This window comes from Pelophylax lessonae (assembly GCF_965119305.1).
Source record: "Pelophylax lessonae genome assembly, chromosome: 2".
NCBI lineage: Eukaryota > Metazoa > Chordata > Amphibia > Anura > Ranidae > Pelophylax > Pelophylax lessonae.
This window is the reverse complement of record NC_138769.1, coordinates 82935748-82952941: the sequence shown is the minus strand read 5'-3', so window position 1 is coordinate 82952941 and position 17194 is coordinate 82935748. Positions and strand designations below refer to the sequence as shown.

The window sequence follows — 17194 nt, the reverse complement described above, 5'->3', positions numbered from 1 at the left end:
TATCAATAAAATACACTTTTTCCTGTGCAGAAAAAAAATGCAACAGCAGATCATAAGAGAGAGAGAAATCTATGTAAATAGATCTATTTAAATGATAGCATCCAGCATCATAAAGTCCTCTTATGTTTAGCTGCTTTGATGCTAAACCTTATAGGAGAAAAAAAAACTCAAGAGCAAAATACATACTCAGGTTCTGTAAGAGGTGTTGTTTCATTTGGTTCATTTACTGGGCTCCCATCATGATTAGAAATTATTTCATCCTCACTTCTCATCTCTACTATTGGCTGTTTAGATCCAGCTTTCCTACAAGATATCAAACACTCTTGAAATGATGTATTGATCACAGTTTTTTTTATTCTGGAAATTTGTATTTAATGTATTGCACAAGAATGCATATAAAAGAAAATGCATAATGGACCTGTGTGGAAGGGCTTTTGCTCTTTTTAGAACTACTTCTCATCCCGTAAAAGTCAAAGGGATTGCAAAATCATATTGAAGAAGTTTAAGGGAGGTCAACTGTAGATCAAATGCAGCTGTCAATGAATTGTGTTAAATCCACCAGTTGTAAGTCAATTGGCTGAATTTGCCCATTGAGATATTCCCAAAGCCCGTCAAAACAGGCCCTTAGAATGTAAAATACACTACACTAAAAAGTAAAAGTTTATACTAAAAAAAAGATGGTACCATAGCTATATTTCTGTACTTATCCTATTATCAAATATTTGCATAATCAACTTTGTATTGGCCTGATGACCATTTAGAGCAACACTGCCATTGCTCTTACTCTTGCCTTTAGCACATGAGAACATAGTCTTCTCAGCCAAAGGGTTATGTAATGGATTCAGCATTATGTGCTTTAGCAGCACATATAAAGCATATTTGTAACATGATGGACCATTTACGGAATACGGGTATTTTATCTTCCAAGGAGGTCTAGGGGCTAATTATGAGCCCATTTTAAGCACTATATAGTATACTCACAGATACATGGATTTTTGCAGAATTCCAGGCAAAAATCTCAGGATCTCAGCAGTTTGTTCTCTATATATATTTGTTCTACTACTTTTATGTTTACAGATGCACAGTTTCACATTCTTCTTCTTTTAAAATAATGCTATTGGCCAATACCCCATCTAATGACTGGTCACAGGAAAAAAACAGCTTCAGAAGTTCTGCTCCTTTACTTCTCTTCCCCAAAACTGATGATTGTATCATTCCCGAGCAACAGCTTAATTAGGGCTTTTGTTGCATCAGAACTAGTCTCTCTCTCTCTATTTGCATCTCTCTCCAAATTAGTCAATGGGACTGCAAAAGAATCTACAAGCAGCCTGATGCATATAAAAAAAAGACAAATACTGATCAGAAGGTAAACTGCAGGTCATAAGCACCTGTCAATGAACTACAAATAATCCAAGAAACAAATGTATCTTAAATGTAAGCCTTATGCATCTTTAAACAAACTACTTTTTCCCTTTGACCAAAACCCATTGAAACAGGTCTTTGCAGTGTTAAAATGATGCAAAGTAAAAAGAGCCAAATTTCTGTTTTCTTTAACATTTTTGAGTTTTGCTTTAATTAAAAAGTAAGTGGTGTAAAAAAAAAGTAAAAAAACAAAAAAAAATAAAAAAACGAAACTTATATCAATTATTAAATACTTTAAGTAGAACTATAGACACAACTTTTTTTCATTTTGGATAGTGTAAGGGAGGATTATAATCTCTGTCTGGCTTTTCTTTTGCCATATGTGTCTCATCTGGAAGATTTACCTTCACTCCCTGTCCCATACCAAAAACAAGAAATGATAGGAAATCCCTGCAAATTAAGGGAATCCATTCGGATCCCTTAGGTCATTGTGACTACTTGGCTCATATAATAAAATCATAAGACTTGAAGAAAAACTTAGACTAACGAAAAAATAAATCTATTTGGAACAGAAGTGTATTTTTTCATCTCCAGATCTATGAACATTTCTAAACTGTGAAGCCCTCGGAGCACTGGTAAATTTCCCTATATTTTAGCATGCTGTCTTTGAGAGTCTATGTCTTTAGACATGTTTTACAATGTTTACAGCTGCAAGAATAAAAATAATTTTGCCTATTTTCCCAAGTCTCTCTTTCCACCAAAGTGTTAACAAATAAGCATGAAAACAATTTCAATCTGATTAGAAAATGACAAACCTAAAAATATTAGTAAATTGAAAAGCAGTAGTGTCAAATGAATCCTTCCCAAATCAACTTGCCAATCAATCAGTAGCAATTATTTTTAATGAATAGTTAAATTAATTGCATTGTAAATTCTTACTTATTAGAAACAATGGGGTTTATTTACGAAAACTGGAGAGTGCAACATCTAGTGTAGCTGTGCATGGTGGTCTATCAGCTTTTAACTTCACCTTGTTCAATTAAGCTTTGACAACAAAAAAAAAAAAACTGTACTCTCCTGTTTTAGTAGGTCAACCCCAATGTCTCTATTCTATATGTGCATTTTATTTTTTCCTTTAAATGCATAATCTGCACATCAAGGAAGAGCCAGAGGATGTATGGTGCGAGTCAGACTATCCGGTTTATATGCTACAGGTTAGGAAAGGACTGATGGCCTCATCACAGCCCCTGTCCCTTAAAAGCAAAGTTTAATTTATGACAACCATGATTTTCAACACCCTTGCATGTTAACTAGATAAAAAATGATCCAAAACTTTACACACCAAGATCCATAAACTTACACACCACAATAACCTCTGCGTTCTCTGCAGTGTGCCAGCCTTGACAATCAATTGCATATGCTCTATATACATAATATGAATTGCTTCTTTCATTGCAACACAAAGCTCTCACATGGTTCACCTTGACTATTCAGGGAACTATTAAAATTGGCTAACCATTTACAAGACTGCAAAGTAAAACTCAAAGTCTTCTCTGTCTATAATATACTTCTAAATAAAGTTCTAACATGCTAACAACAATGAAATGTGGAACAAAGGAATAATATGAATCACATATTCTAGCTGCTAAGACCTCTTGAGAAGGAAGAACACTTTGAGTTATTTCAATATCCAGTAAAAATAATCTATAAATAATAAAAAAATTATATATATATATATATATATATATATATATATATATATATATATATATATATATATATATATATATATACTGTATATCAAAGTGTTCAGCACATTTCAGTACATTGAGTGTTTTCAATTGTACATTTCCATTTCAATGACACACTTTTCTGTTCTTCAGATTACATCTTATTAACTTTAGTACAATCTATGCTTTTTTACTTGAGAAATATGACAGTTCAAAGACTGTGGATGTAAAATCAAGTCAAGAGCAACTGTCCCAACAAAGGATTTATTACTCAGTTGAAAGTACTGACAGGCTTCAATGGGTATGCTTATTAATATAATAACATTTTTTTCTTAAATATGGAACATAGGAACACATTCTATTTATATATACAGAATAAAGAAAAATAAGAGAGGAGATGTTTGTAGTTAAGTAATTTTTAACTTTTTATTTATATTTTCATTTTTCAATTTCCTGTATCCCCAATTATGAATGCAACACTCTTTAATAAAAATATGCACAAATACTTGTTTACAGAACTTTACAGACAATGGAACATCAGGAGACAGTAGAAATATGTTAGGTTAGTGAATGTTATGTTTAGTGCTTTTGAATAGCTTATACATGTTCACCATTTTAGTATGGTCATAATAAATGCAAAAAAAGTCATTAAAAATTTCTGGTGAAAAATTACAAATCGGCTTTTGTGCTTTTCCTATTATATAGGTTTGTGCTGTAAGTAGTTTCTAATGCATAAGGGAAAAAAAAAAAAATAATAAATTAGCCCCAGTTACAGCTGGAGTCTATTTCACTTCCTACCACACAACAGGCAGTTCCTGTCTCTCAATACAAGACTAGAGCTAATAAACAACATTGAAAGACCTCAGACCTTCAAGCTCAAATACTTTTTTTCTGTATAAGTGAAAAGTATGTAAGCATTTTCCGACTTTGTTGACAACCACTTTAAAAAAGTAGCCCAGAAGTGCAGTGTCACATGACTCATTTGAAAACATTTCCTAAAACCAGGTTTTGTAGGAAGAATACATGTTATAAAAGAGTTACCCGAAGTAATAACTTTATTTATGGCCCTAAAGTGAAACAGAAGTGATAATAATCCTGCAAAAATGCAAATGATATAACTCTTACTGAGCATCCAGTAAACCCAAATCCCAAAGTTTTCTATGGGCATGCACATTTCATGAACATAACCCTGCCACCTGCACCTCAGTATTGGTCAGTAAGTCTACTCATCACAGTGATGGGCCAATAGTGACACCAGGAGGCAAGAGGTAAAGAGGACAAGCTAACCAAAGATTTCTGGATTTGGAGCTACAAGATGAACTAAAATTTAAACACCAGGGGGTGTCAGCTTGTATATGGCATTGGCACAGCTTTAATACAAATTACTCTACAAAGCAAACATACCTTCCATATTTACACTTCCAAAGAGATCAACAAGAAAAATAACTAATAATCACTTTTTAGAATGCTATGAATACATGCGTAAAAAAATAAATATGTACTTATTTAACTAATATAAAATAATATTTGAAGGGTATTTCACTTTTGCTAAAAACATGAGAACCCCCTTCAGGTTGGTAGTGGTGTCCAGTTAAGGGTGTCCCCACTCTGGATCTCTACCATTCTGGTGACTGAAATCCATTCTGACAGTCTTGACTCTTCTTTCTTTAGGTTAGTAAAAAGCTGACATAGTGTCTGCTTCACAAACCTACTAAAATAATCATTCAAATTGTTACACTATTTTTAATTTAAATACAGAAGACTGTGTGTAAGCCTACAGAAAGGAATCGTCACATTCTATTAGGCATAAGCAGAAAAAAACACTTTTTTTCTCTCACAAGTATGCAGCTTTTCCTTCTTCTAATTCTTTACTTTTTCCACTGGAGCCAGTTTTTTTTCCACAAATCCGTCTGGTTATACACATAAGCAATCCACACTGTCTCATGAAGAAGCAACTGACATCCGTCACAACAAGAATTAGCAGGAGAGCGGCTACCGCCAAACCGATGACTGCTCCAATTCCAAGACCATTGAAAAGAGTATCTTTAAGGAAAAAAAAAAAAACATATTTTACAAAACAGAAATTACATGCGGATCTATTTTAATAGTGAACATCTTTATGTTTTCTTACAACTACATTCTGCACTGAATGTACATGTTCTGACTTCTTGTGCCTAGAGTGAACACACAATCTAATCTAAGGAATTGGAAGCAGACAGATTGACTCATCTAAAAGCTGACACTCGGATCTGAACCAGGCTTCTTGGTAAATCTTTCAGTGTCATTTGTTGTCAGACCTATTCAACAAGTCAACAGCTTACTTCATATTGTGTTAAGTTGAAAATACAATTTAGAATGAGGATTTTTAAAAATGCATACGTTACCAATTTTTTTTCACAATTTCACCAGTGTACTGCTGTATTTTAGTGTTATCTTTAAAGGCTAGGCTCGCCATTTGAAGAAAAATAATGAAAAGATTGCTTTTTTATTGTTCTTTCTTCCTAATCTCGATTTACTTATCACTCACTTATCTAACTCTATTTACTCATTAAATCCACACCTTCTTGGTTTAAAATTATGAAAAAAAATGCATCCTTTTTACATAAATTTAAAAGGAAGGGGCAGACCTAAGGGACCACCAGGTCTTTTTTCTGAAATCGCTCTTCTATTAATCCATGTTTCTAAACCATTCACTTCCCTTCACCTCATGTAACTATCCAGGGAAATAGCAGAGCCTGCAGAGAGACTACATATTCCATTATGCACTGCCTTACAGCAAATTGAATAGGGCATGTGTTCCCTCTCTGCAACCTCCTCATGACAGCACTACCTCTATTTTGTAACAATTACAAGCTTACTTACATTTTTTATACAAGCATGTGATTCAATAAAAGGTTTGTAGGGTTAACTGCACCTCCTCTATTTAAACTCTCTGTATTTCCCCCTTAATTCCCATGTGCCATTACAAGGGTAATTAAAAATATCTGAAAGCCAAAAATTAGTGGAGGGGTGGGTATCCTTTCAAGAGAAACTTCAGTTTGCCTTTGTCACTGTCTGTAGCCCAGCTTTGTTGGGATATGGAGTACAAACAATGCTTATATACTAGTTAAGGAGCAAACACTCTGTACATTTTATTCCCTGGATTTCTATGTGCCTTTGTTTTTACATGAACATTCCCTTATACTTTCACTTTTTAGTGCTTTGTTCAAATTGTTTATTTTTTTCATATCATGTTTATTTATTCAGTTTCCCTTGCTTACTTTTAATTTCTCCACTTTCTGCATCATCCTTCAGTCTGATAGTGACTGATCTCCTCCACATTTAGCTTTTTTTCAGATGTTAGCTCTATGTTTACATTTCAGCTACCCTGACAGCTCAACACCAAAGTGTAGAGGGTGGGAGCAGTGGATGGGAGCACTGTGTGGAATCAGCCATAAAAAGGGGGGGGGGGGTTGGGAAGAGTTTGGATGTTGTGAGTGTTACATTGTCATCAAGAAATTCAACTCTTTTTACTTAGAGAAATCCGTCATATAGAAGTTTTTGTGCATAGTAAACTGATGGCTGTGGTGGGCCTGGTCCAACACCCATGAACTGGTTTGCTATTCCTGTGAAAAAAGTACCTTATATACCTTATTACTGTATTGAGACATGGGGAAGGTGTACAGGAAATAAAAAATAAAGATGTCGTCTTTAAATTATATTTTGATTTGATTTATTAGCCAGCTAAACCCCCACCAAGCAGCTTAATATACAGTTGTAAAATACAGTTTTCCTGGGTAACAAAGCATTGATTGCATGCCTTGTCATCCTCTCTGTGTTGCCTCACAAATGTGGAATGGCCAATAAGATGAAACACACGGTGATCTCAAAACTGCAAGTGAGCTCTGTGGTATATATAGTTTCTTTATAGGAAGCATCAGGTCTTACTACATAGGTCATACATTATCCAGTGCAGTGTGATGCCACATGCCTCATGTTTTCACACAAGCTGAAACTGCTGTCACAGGATTGGGAAGATTTACTCTACTATAGGTTGTGCATACGGGGGAACAAATGACACCCTGAGACTATATGATCAGTGTCCATCTTATGCAAGTGAAAAAAACAATGTGCAAGTAGGAATGTTTACCATGTCTTTCAATATTCCTGATGAATAGAGAATACTGGATTTAGGGGCAGGTTTTTACATGTTCCCATGTTTGCTTGTTTACAACCATTAGATACATATTGATAGTTTATGGTAAAATAGGTAAAAGAAGGACTGACTCTTTTAGTAAGCTGAATTACAATCAACTTTCTTCTCCAACTTCCACATACATTGTGCAATATTTCTCACAGTATGTTTACCAGTCAAATATGTTATGATTTCTTGAAGTCTTGGAAATGCAAATAAAAAGGTTATGGTACAAAGATTTCCCCTGCTATTTATTCTAGCCTTAATACAGCTAACACTACATCTCATTTAGACATGCCATACACAGTTAGAATCTTGGCCAGTTCAGCAGGTACCGGCTAAGATTTGAACCAAATATAGGCAGGCTGAATATACCTAGTTGATCGATCGATCAATTTGGGTACAACCAGCATGCTGGGTTTTTTTTATCTGGACAATTGTAATTCTTTACTAACCAGCCTACCATTAATAAGATGGCAACATTTTAGTTATTTATAAAGGCATCTTGCTATTTTTATTTTCTGTTCTAACATCTGATAACATGACCTTGCATGGACATTTAGGGTTTCACTGTATGAGTCACCCACCCTTCAGGTGCGTATTTATGTGTCACAGACCTGAATAGGATGTTTCTCCCACAGTACAGGTAGGTCTCATTCAAGTCTATGGGATGTTAGTGCACAGGCAGGGCATCTCTGCAATAGATTTTTACTGGACAGCATGTACACATTGCAGAAGGACACTATTGTTGGAGTGGGTAAGTAAGCACCTGGAGGCAAAGGAAAGGTTCAGCTTTGGGTAGTTTAGTGCACTATGAGGCTGATCTTGGTTTATATAATTACTGAACTTGTCCTTTCAGATGTTGGTGCAGAAAATAAGGATGGCAATTGTAAACATGGATGACTAAAACATTGCAATAGAAACAGAATAAAAAAACCCAAGGCCATATAAAAAAAAAAGAGTTGATTCTGAAGTACACTATAATAAGTTGAATCAGAAGCAATTCTTTTTTCTTACCTACCTATGGTTTTCTTATAAGACTATGTATTAACCTCTTGCTGACCACCCACTGCAGGCTCGGCTCGGCTGCGCGAATCGCCGTACCCATACGTTGCTCCTCAGGAGTGATCGTGGGGGGGGGGCATGCGCACCGCCGGAGGCACCCTCATGTGGCGATTCACAAGAGGGGAAGCTGATCTGTGGGGCCGGTGGCTGTGATTGCTGCTGGGCACCAGCGATTACTCCCCGGGGAGACAGAACGGCAGTCTGCGGTTATAAACATGGCAGACCGTTGTTCTGTCAGCAATCAACACAGGACTCCTGTGTCCCTCCTATTTAGGAACACAGGTCCCTGTGCTGATTCCATAAGCCCATCCCCCTAACAATTAGAAAACACCCCCTAGGCATACATTTAACCCTTTGATCACCCCTGGTGTTAACCCCTTCCCTGCCAGTGGCATTAGTACAGTAACAGTGCATATTTTTAGCACTGATTATTGTAGTAATGTCACTGGTCCCCCCAAAAATGTCAGTTAGGTGTCTGATCTGTCTGCCGCAATGTTGCAGTCACACTAAAAATTCCTGATTGCCACCATTACTAGTAAAAAAAAAATGAATACATAAAAACTACATACATCTTTTCCTTTGTTTGTAGACGCCATAACTTTTGCGCAAACCAATCAATATACACTTATTGGGACTTTTTTACCAAATATATGTGGCAGAATACAAATTGGCCTAAAATGATGAAACAATTTGATTTTTAAAATTTTTTTGTTGGGAATGTTGTGTAACAGAAAGTAAAAAATATTGTTTTTTTTTTTTCAAAATGGTCACTCTTTTTTTTGTGTATAGCGCAAAAAATAAAAATCACAGAGGTGATCAAAAGAAATCTCTATTTGTAGGGAAAAAAGGACATAAATTTTATTTGGGTACAGTGCCGCACGACCGCACAATTTTCGGGTAAAGTAACACAATCGCAAAAAATGGCCTGGTCATTGAGGGGGTAAAACCTACTGGTCCTTAAGTGGTTAATAATACACCTATTTCTCCACCCAACTATATATCTTTAAATATTTGTTGCCTCTAGATTGCATCCAAATTCACTTTACCTAGGATTTATATAGTACATTTTTCAATACATTTTCACTCACCCTAAACAACAGTAATTCAGCCAAAACGTCTTAACAGTATCTTGCAATGCATTATTTTATTATCAACTCATATAATGATAAACAGAAAACCTTGGTTCAAAAACTCAAAGAATAAATGTTAGTTTGATACAGCCCTGGGTGGCTTTGATCAATTTAATCCCATATTGGTAATAGCTATACAAGCATGCATAAAAATATTTATTTTGCACAACGATTTTTAGTCATACCTACAAGTTCCTTTATAAATTACTGTTGATTTAGATACCTTGGTAATAGAGCAATAGTTTTGAAAAAATGTTTTTTTTTTTCCCCAAAATGTTCTGTATTTATCTTTGGTAACAAAACTTAAAAGTACATATACAGTATATATATAAATATGTAGGTATAATTTTATATCAGGTTTTGACAAGTTTTTTTAACACATTTTCCAGCTAGTGTGATAATCATGATTAATTACTTTTTTTATCACATCTATCCTACAAAAGCTTTGAAACTGCATGAATAGCATACATTATTTAATCAAATTAAATGTTCTTATTTTACTTTCTACACTGTACAATATTAGTTGAATTTGTATCAATATGTTATCTATTGTGTTAAGTAATGCTAATTATATTTTTTTCACCCTCTGAAACATGTTGATATTTAGACCCTTGTGACCAATAAAATTTTTCTGGATGGTCACAATATTTTTTCTCTTTTCGCTTGTACAGTGTTGCAGGCTGTGTTTTAAAATTCATTTTAAAGTAGAACTATAGCCATTTTGGATACGGCAAGGGAGGGTTATAACCCCTGTCAGATATATTTTTGCCACCTATGTCCCATTGTGGACATATCCCTTCATTTCCTGTCCCATAGCCAAATAGGAAGTAAGAGGAAATCTCTGCAAATTAAGGGAATTCCTTGGGGACCCCTGGGTTTCCAGAACTAGTGTCCCTATTGGAAGATTTCCCCGCTTTTACTTTTCTGGGGACAATCCAAAATTTGGGATTTTCTCTTACTTTCACTTTCAATGATAATGGTAAATAGGACAAATAGAGAGGGTGAATCTCCTTCACAGGGGCACAGACAGCAATAAAAACTGACAGGTATTCTAATCCCTCTCCAATCTATCCAAAACGGAAAAAAAAGTTTTGCCTTTAGTTATACTTTAAGTTAGATCTCATTCATTGGTTAATCCCTGCACTGGTCACCTATTACTGCAAGGGTCAGAAAGAAACTTCAAGTCCTATTCAAATGATCCTTCAGTTGTTTGCGCCACTCATCTTGGCATAGCTCAACCTTGTTGTCCTTTACATTAATATTTTTGAAACAAACTGCCTCAATGTGACCACCCCACACACTCAGCATTAAATAATTCTCATTTGTGGCTTCACTCTGCAATGTTCTGTTCTTCTCTACATGATAGACTGCTAATTGTGTATATCAATAGAACATGCAAACTTCGGGAACTTGTTCATTTTCAAATGTCAACAAGGTAAAGAACAAACCAATTTATTTTTAATGCCTGCATGTACTGTATAGTCTAATAAATATGCCACTAAATATTATCAAATTTAATAAAACCAGTCCCAACTGGACTTCTGCCACAATCTGAAAATTTTACCTTAACCCTTTTGCTGCCAGGTCCGTACATCTTATGGTTCTGATGGGGACGGGGACGGGGGGGGGTCACACACACAATACCATGGCTGCAGCCACTGGGATTATATGTAAAACTGACAAGCAGAATCCTGCCTGTCAGGTGGAAGCATTTGGGTGGCTGCGCTGTTGCCCGATTTTTTCCACACATTCACAGTAACGCGCCCCCCCCACCATGTATTCCAGGCTCTGCTTGCCCATCTCTATATATATATATATATATATATATATATATATATATATATATATATATATATGTGTTGTAAAGTATTGGATATTCAGAGTGAAAGCAGGCTCATATAATTTAATTTGTAAAGTGAGCACACACATTTTTGAAGTAAGCATTCAAGTTTAAATTGTATCTAAAGCCATTTTTTTTTTGTTTTGAAAAAAGTGGGAAAGAGTTATAGTATAACTACTGCCAGACTTTATTTATTGTCTTTAGTTGTCATCATTATTTTAGAGAGATTACCCCTGTTGCATCAACAGGATAGGAAGTGATTAAAGGAAATCTCCCCCTGGGGGGCGTGTCCGGCCGGCGCTGAATATGGCCGCATAGCGTGAGAGCTCCCTGCCATCTCTCCTCACAGCGGCTCACAGTGGCGGATCGAAGCGGAATTCCGTGCCAGCAACTTCTCCACAGCCTCCCGAGCCTCCCACAGACCGGCCCCAAGCATGTCCAAGCGGCTCAAGGCTAACAAGCCGCCGCAGTGGCTGACGGACTTCTACCCGGCGGCTCCTCACAGAAGCCGGCAAGATGGCGCCGGCTCCGGACCTGGTCTCCCGTGCTCAGATGCAGGTACCATCCCTGATTCAGCCCTGTCCCCTCAAGCCTCTGGATCCCCCCAGAGCGCCCTGGATGTGCCTTCTCCACCCCTCCTGTCTCCTACCACCAGTAGCCCCATAAAAACTAAGTACCGCAGGCATGAGGGAGAAGACCCCCCTGGAGCTCGTGCTGCGGCCTGTCAGGCACTACTTCTGTCTAACCCAGGCATAACTATAGAGGCATTCCCTGCCTCAGATCAGGCAATCTCAGAGGCCACCATGAAACGGATGCTCCTCTCTATGAAAAGCACCCTGTTTAATGAACTTGCCACCATGTTCTCTCCACTAAATGACACTGTACAAATACATGATGACAGGATACAGCATCTAGAGTCTAAAATGGCAGATTTGTACACTGCTCACAATGACCTCGTTTATGCCTATGCTGACCAGGAAAGTGAGATGCAGCGCCTCCAGTACAAACTTGCGGACTTAGAGGACCGCTCGAGGCGCAATAACATTAAATTCAGAGGCATCCCTGAATCTGTGCGGCATAAAGATTTGACCAACTTTGTCCAGCGCCTTATGAAGTCACTTATCCCCTCTCTCAGTGATATTGAGTTGTGTGTGGATAGGGCCCACCGTATCCCTAAGCCTAACTTCCTGCCAGACACCGCACCTAGAGACACTCTGGCCCGTATCCACTACTATCATGTTAAAGAGAGGGTTATGGCGGCAGCCAAACACGACCCGGTTGTGCCTGATGAATTTATGGGTATATCCCTCGACACTGATATATCCCAACAAACGGCTCTCAACAGGAAGAAATTGTCCCCGCTTACGAAAATTCTCCGTAACAACAGCGTTATCTACAAATGGGGCTTCCCCACTAAATTGCTTGTTACGTGGAATGGTAAAATGTTTCCTATTCACAGCGTGGATAAGGGCATCCAACTGTTCAAACAATGGAACCTGCTGCCAGCTGACTCTGAGCCGCCTGGGAGGTCCACCCCTGAGTGCATGCATCAAGCCGGGTCTGGGATGGATACTTGAATTGTTCTGCTTCTCCGCTTCCTTATGCCACTATAGGATGGATGGGACGGGGGACCTCTCATGTTAGTTGATGTTTTGTCTCTCGGTGATGCTTATCTGTTATCTCCCCCGATGTGCTGTAGCGGCTTCGGCCGCCCATTGTGCCTGCATGCTCAGGCTTTTTTTTATGTGCACCTGTGTACCTTTTTGGTTTGATTTTTTTTTCTCCTGCTTTCCCCTCTTCTGGCTTTCTTCCTCCTGGTCTAGGATCCACCGTGGCTCATTGAGTTCACTATCGTCCTCCTGTTTGGCTGCCAAAGTGCACTGTTGCTCCGAAGATGTTGTGATGACTGCTCCCCAGGTCACTTGGACTTTGTGGTGTATACCCAACCTCGGTGCAGGTCCTTCTCTCGGCAAGTAGTAGTTTTAAGTCATCTTTTATTGCATTTCATTGCCACTAAGCTACGCATCCCTCCTCTGCTGCTATGCCACTGATGTTCGTGTCATTGAATGCTAAGGGCCTGAACTGACCAGCTAAAAGGGCCTCCTTGATGAGGGAAGCAAAGTTCCTTCGCGCAGACGTTTTGTTCGTGCAGGAATCCCACTTCGCCAAGGAAAAGTGTCCGAAGTTCTCCTTCCCTAACTTTCCCTAAACTCATTTTCTGACTGATAAAAGATCTCTGCAAAATGTATTGCGCGCTGACATTGGTCCGACCACGCCCCGATCACATTGGAATTTGATGATAAGCTTGGCAAATCTCCCCCCCCTATTTGGAGGATGAATACCTCCTTGTTGGAGGACAAGATTTCATACCAAAAGATAGTGCAGGCTCACAATGATTTTTTTGAATTCAATGATAAGGCGGATGTTTCACGATTTACTCTGTGGCTCACGTATAAGGTATATATGAGGGGTATTTTACTCCAACTCGCTTCAGGTCTCAAAAACCGCAGGAGGAAGCAAGTTGAAGAACTTCTGGCTACTATAGAAACCAAAGAGGCGACCAATAAGTTGAACCCGAGCCCTGCTCTTACCCAGGAATTGTTAACTGATAGGCAAAAATTAAGATCCCTACTTCTCTATAAATATGAGAATCACCTGAAATACACCAAGGCCAAATTTTATGGTCTCCGGGACAGGGCCGGGGCGTGGCTAGCCAGGCGGGTCAAAACGCTACAAGCTAAACGTAAAATTGCTTCCGTAATGCATCCTAACACTAAAGTCTCTATGTCTAATCCAAAAGATATTGCGGACGCATTTGCTGATTATTATCAATCGCTTTATGACCTGCAATCGGACCCTGCCACTCCCCGGCCCTGTCCTGAACTGATTGCGAAGTTCCTTAACAAGGTCAAGCTCCCCGCTCTCACGACCGAACAACTCCAGTCTATTTCTCAACCCTTTACTTCCCTTGAAATAAGCTCAGTCATTCGCAGGCTCCCCAACCATAAATCTCCGGGGGAAGATGGACTCCCCAATGAGTATTATAAGGCTTTGGTTGATAATATTACTCCACACTTGCAACCTGTTTTTTAACTTGCTTCCTCCTCATCTACATTCCCTCCGGATATGTTGAGGGCTGTGATAGTGACTCTTCCTAAGCCTGGCAAAGACCCAGCGGTTACGGCAAACTATAGGCTGATCTCACTTCTAAATACCGATGTTAAAGTATTTGCTAAACTGCTGGCCCTTAGGATCCAAAGAGTTTTGCCTGTTCTGGTTCACCCGGATCAGGTAGGATTTGTTCTGGGCTGCCAGGCTCCGGATGGGACGAGACGGCTTATCGGCTTGCTCTCCAGAGTTGGGGCCGCTCGGACGCCTTCTCTGCTTCTCTCTTTGGATGCGGAGAAGGCGTTCGATCGGGTCCACTGGGGCTATCTACGGGCAGTCCTCGATGCTTTCGGGATTGGAGGATGGATACAGTCAGCTGTCCTGTCTCTGTATTCCAACCCGTCCGCGACTGTCCTCACATCAGGGATGAAATCGAAGCCTATCCAGATCACAAACGGCACTAGGCAGGGATGCCCCTTGTCCCCCATCATATTTGCCCTTCTCATGGAGCCCCTGGCAGAACGGTTCCACTCTCACCCCCGCATCAAAGGTTTGTCAGTGGCCGGACTGGAACACAAGATAAGCCTTTTTGCCGATGATGTAATGCTTATGCTCACGGACCCTGCCGCCTCCCTGCCAGAATCGTACACCCTCCTGAATGAGTTCAGTAGGGTATCTTACTACAAACTCAACGCCAACAAATCACAAATATTGAGCCTTAACATACCGCCCCCGCTACAGCGTTCCCTAGCTGGGAGGTTTCCTTTTATCTGGTCCTTGCACTCTATCCCCTTTCTCGGCATTCACCTTACACCCCATACGCCACAACTGTATACATACAATTTTAAACCCTTTTTGGATTCCCTGCCCTCTCTTCTGCAACAGTTGCGCACGCGAGAATTGTCCACTATGGGTCGGATAGCTTCCTTTAAAATGCTTATCCTCCCGAAGATACTTTATCTTTTTCGAACAATTGCCATACCCTTGCCTGTGTCCTTCTTCTCTGCTCTCCAAAAACAGTTGACGCATTTTGTGTGGAATGCCAGGCCTCCAAGGTGCCCCCTTAAAAATATGGTTTTACATAGAAAACATGGAGGTATGGGAGTCCCTAATCTGACCGCCTACTATAAGGCATGTGTTCTAGACCAACTTAAATTTTGGTGGGCGCCGTCTCCGCACAAGAGGTGGGCTTCCATTGAGTCCTCTGAGGTCCCTGGGCACGACTTACAGTTGGCTCTCATTGCCACTATACTGGGGGATTGGCCTGGGACTTCCGAGAGCCCGATTGTTCAAGCCTCCCTCTCTATGTGGAGGGAATTTTGTCGCTCACAACCACCCATAACTCCCATGCACAAAATACAGGTCCCACTGAAAGTACTGTGCCACTTTCTCCCGCACCTAGATATCCAACAGTGGCTGCGCAAGGGAGTACTACTCCTTCGTGACCTGGTCCACGATTCTCGCCTGAGCCCGTTTGATAGCTTACAAACCCGTTTTGATCTTCCAATGGGAGCAATTTTCTCTTACCTTCAGATCCAATCATTCCTCCACAAACAACCACTTCCCACTTATGTAGAAATCCCCAGTTCAGTACATTTTTTCCTTCAGAACACAGCTACTCACACCAAAGGTATCACGCTGTTCTACACCATCCACAATAACCATAACCTTTTCTCTAAACCTCCGTCAGTCACCAAATGGGAACGTACCCTGTCGTCATCATTCCCTGATCCCACTTGGCTGAAAGCATTTGCCTACACCTATGCGGCCACAAAGTGTGTTACCCATTGGGAACAGTACCAGAAGGTGCTCCACTCATGGTACCTCACTCCATTCAAGCTTTCTAAGTTTTACCCGTCCCACCCCTCTCTATGTTGGCGACAGTGCGGAGAAATAGGTACTCTGTACCACACATTGTGGTCTTGTGTTTCACTACTGTCCTTCTGGAACAAATTATTTACACTAATTTCAGATATAACACAGGAAACAGTTTCACCATCTCCGGCTTTAGCCCTCCTGCACCTCAATATTCATGACTTTAAGCCTTGCCACAGGGCGGTTATTATACATCTGCTTCTTGCAGCAAAAACTGCTATAGCCACGCACTGGAAAGCTCCTGAGCCCCCTTCCTGTAGTGAAGTCATCCTTGCACTTAACCAACATTGTATGATGGAGAGGACGCTCGCGGTTGTCAACCTTGCCGCTTCCTCGTTCCGGAGTAGGTGGGAAGTTTGGCTATCTCACTCCAAGTGTACGGTCTTAGATTGATAGATTGATGTGAATTTATTGCCTTGATCTAGCTGGATCTTTCACTGTCCTGCTCTTGTCACCCTCTACCGTTCCTCTTTCTGCTCTCCCTTAACTTCATTCCTGTTCCCCGTTTTTATCTCTCCTTCCCACTGTTTTGCCTTTCCAGCCTACACCTCCCCCAAGTGCGCTGCCTTAGCGTTTGGGTCGACTTTATGCATCTGGCTCTGCGTTCTGAGTATGCTGATTAATTCATTGGTTATAAGATTGTTCGCATTGAAGGTCCGTGAACCTGTATTGATCTGTCTTCTGTCATGCTCCCGGGGCACAGTTTGTTCCCCTTGGGGTGCCCGGGGGGCGATGTCAGACCCTTTTTTTTTCTTTTCAAGGAAATGTTCACTCACCTGTATTCGTATGCTATGCTATAATGTTATGTGTAGTTGCTTCACCATTCAGTCATGCCTGTTGTACTTTGACCCATATGTACTGCTTTACTTTGTTCACTTGGCTGTTTACTTGTTAAAATCAATAAACATCT

At 39.7% G+C, this 17194-nt stretch overlaps 1 protein-coding gene across 3 annotated transcripts in view; it reads right to left on the bottom strand.

Moving 5' to 3' along the window:
* The window catches only part of NCAM2 (neural cell adhesion molecule 2), a 491943-nt gene that overhangs the window by 6876 nt on the left and 467873 nt on the right, over positions 1–17194 (bottom strand). For 2 of the 3 annotated variants that reach the window (XM_082247051.1, XM_082247053.1), the window contains one exon: positions 4931–5135. In XM_082247051.1, coding sequence (XP_082103177.1) covers positions 4931–5135 — 205 coding nt within the window. The remainder of the gene's footprint in view (positions 1–4930; positions 5136–17194) is intronic. The other variant, XM_082247052.1, reaches the window with a different exon arrangement.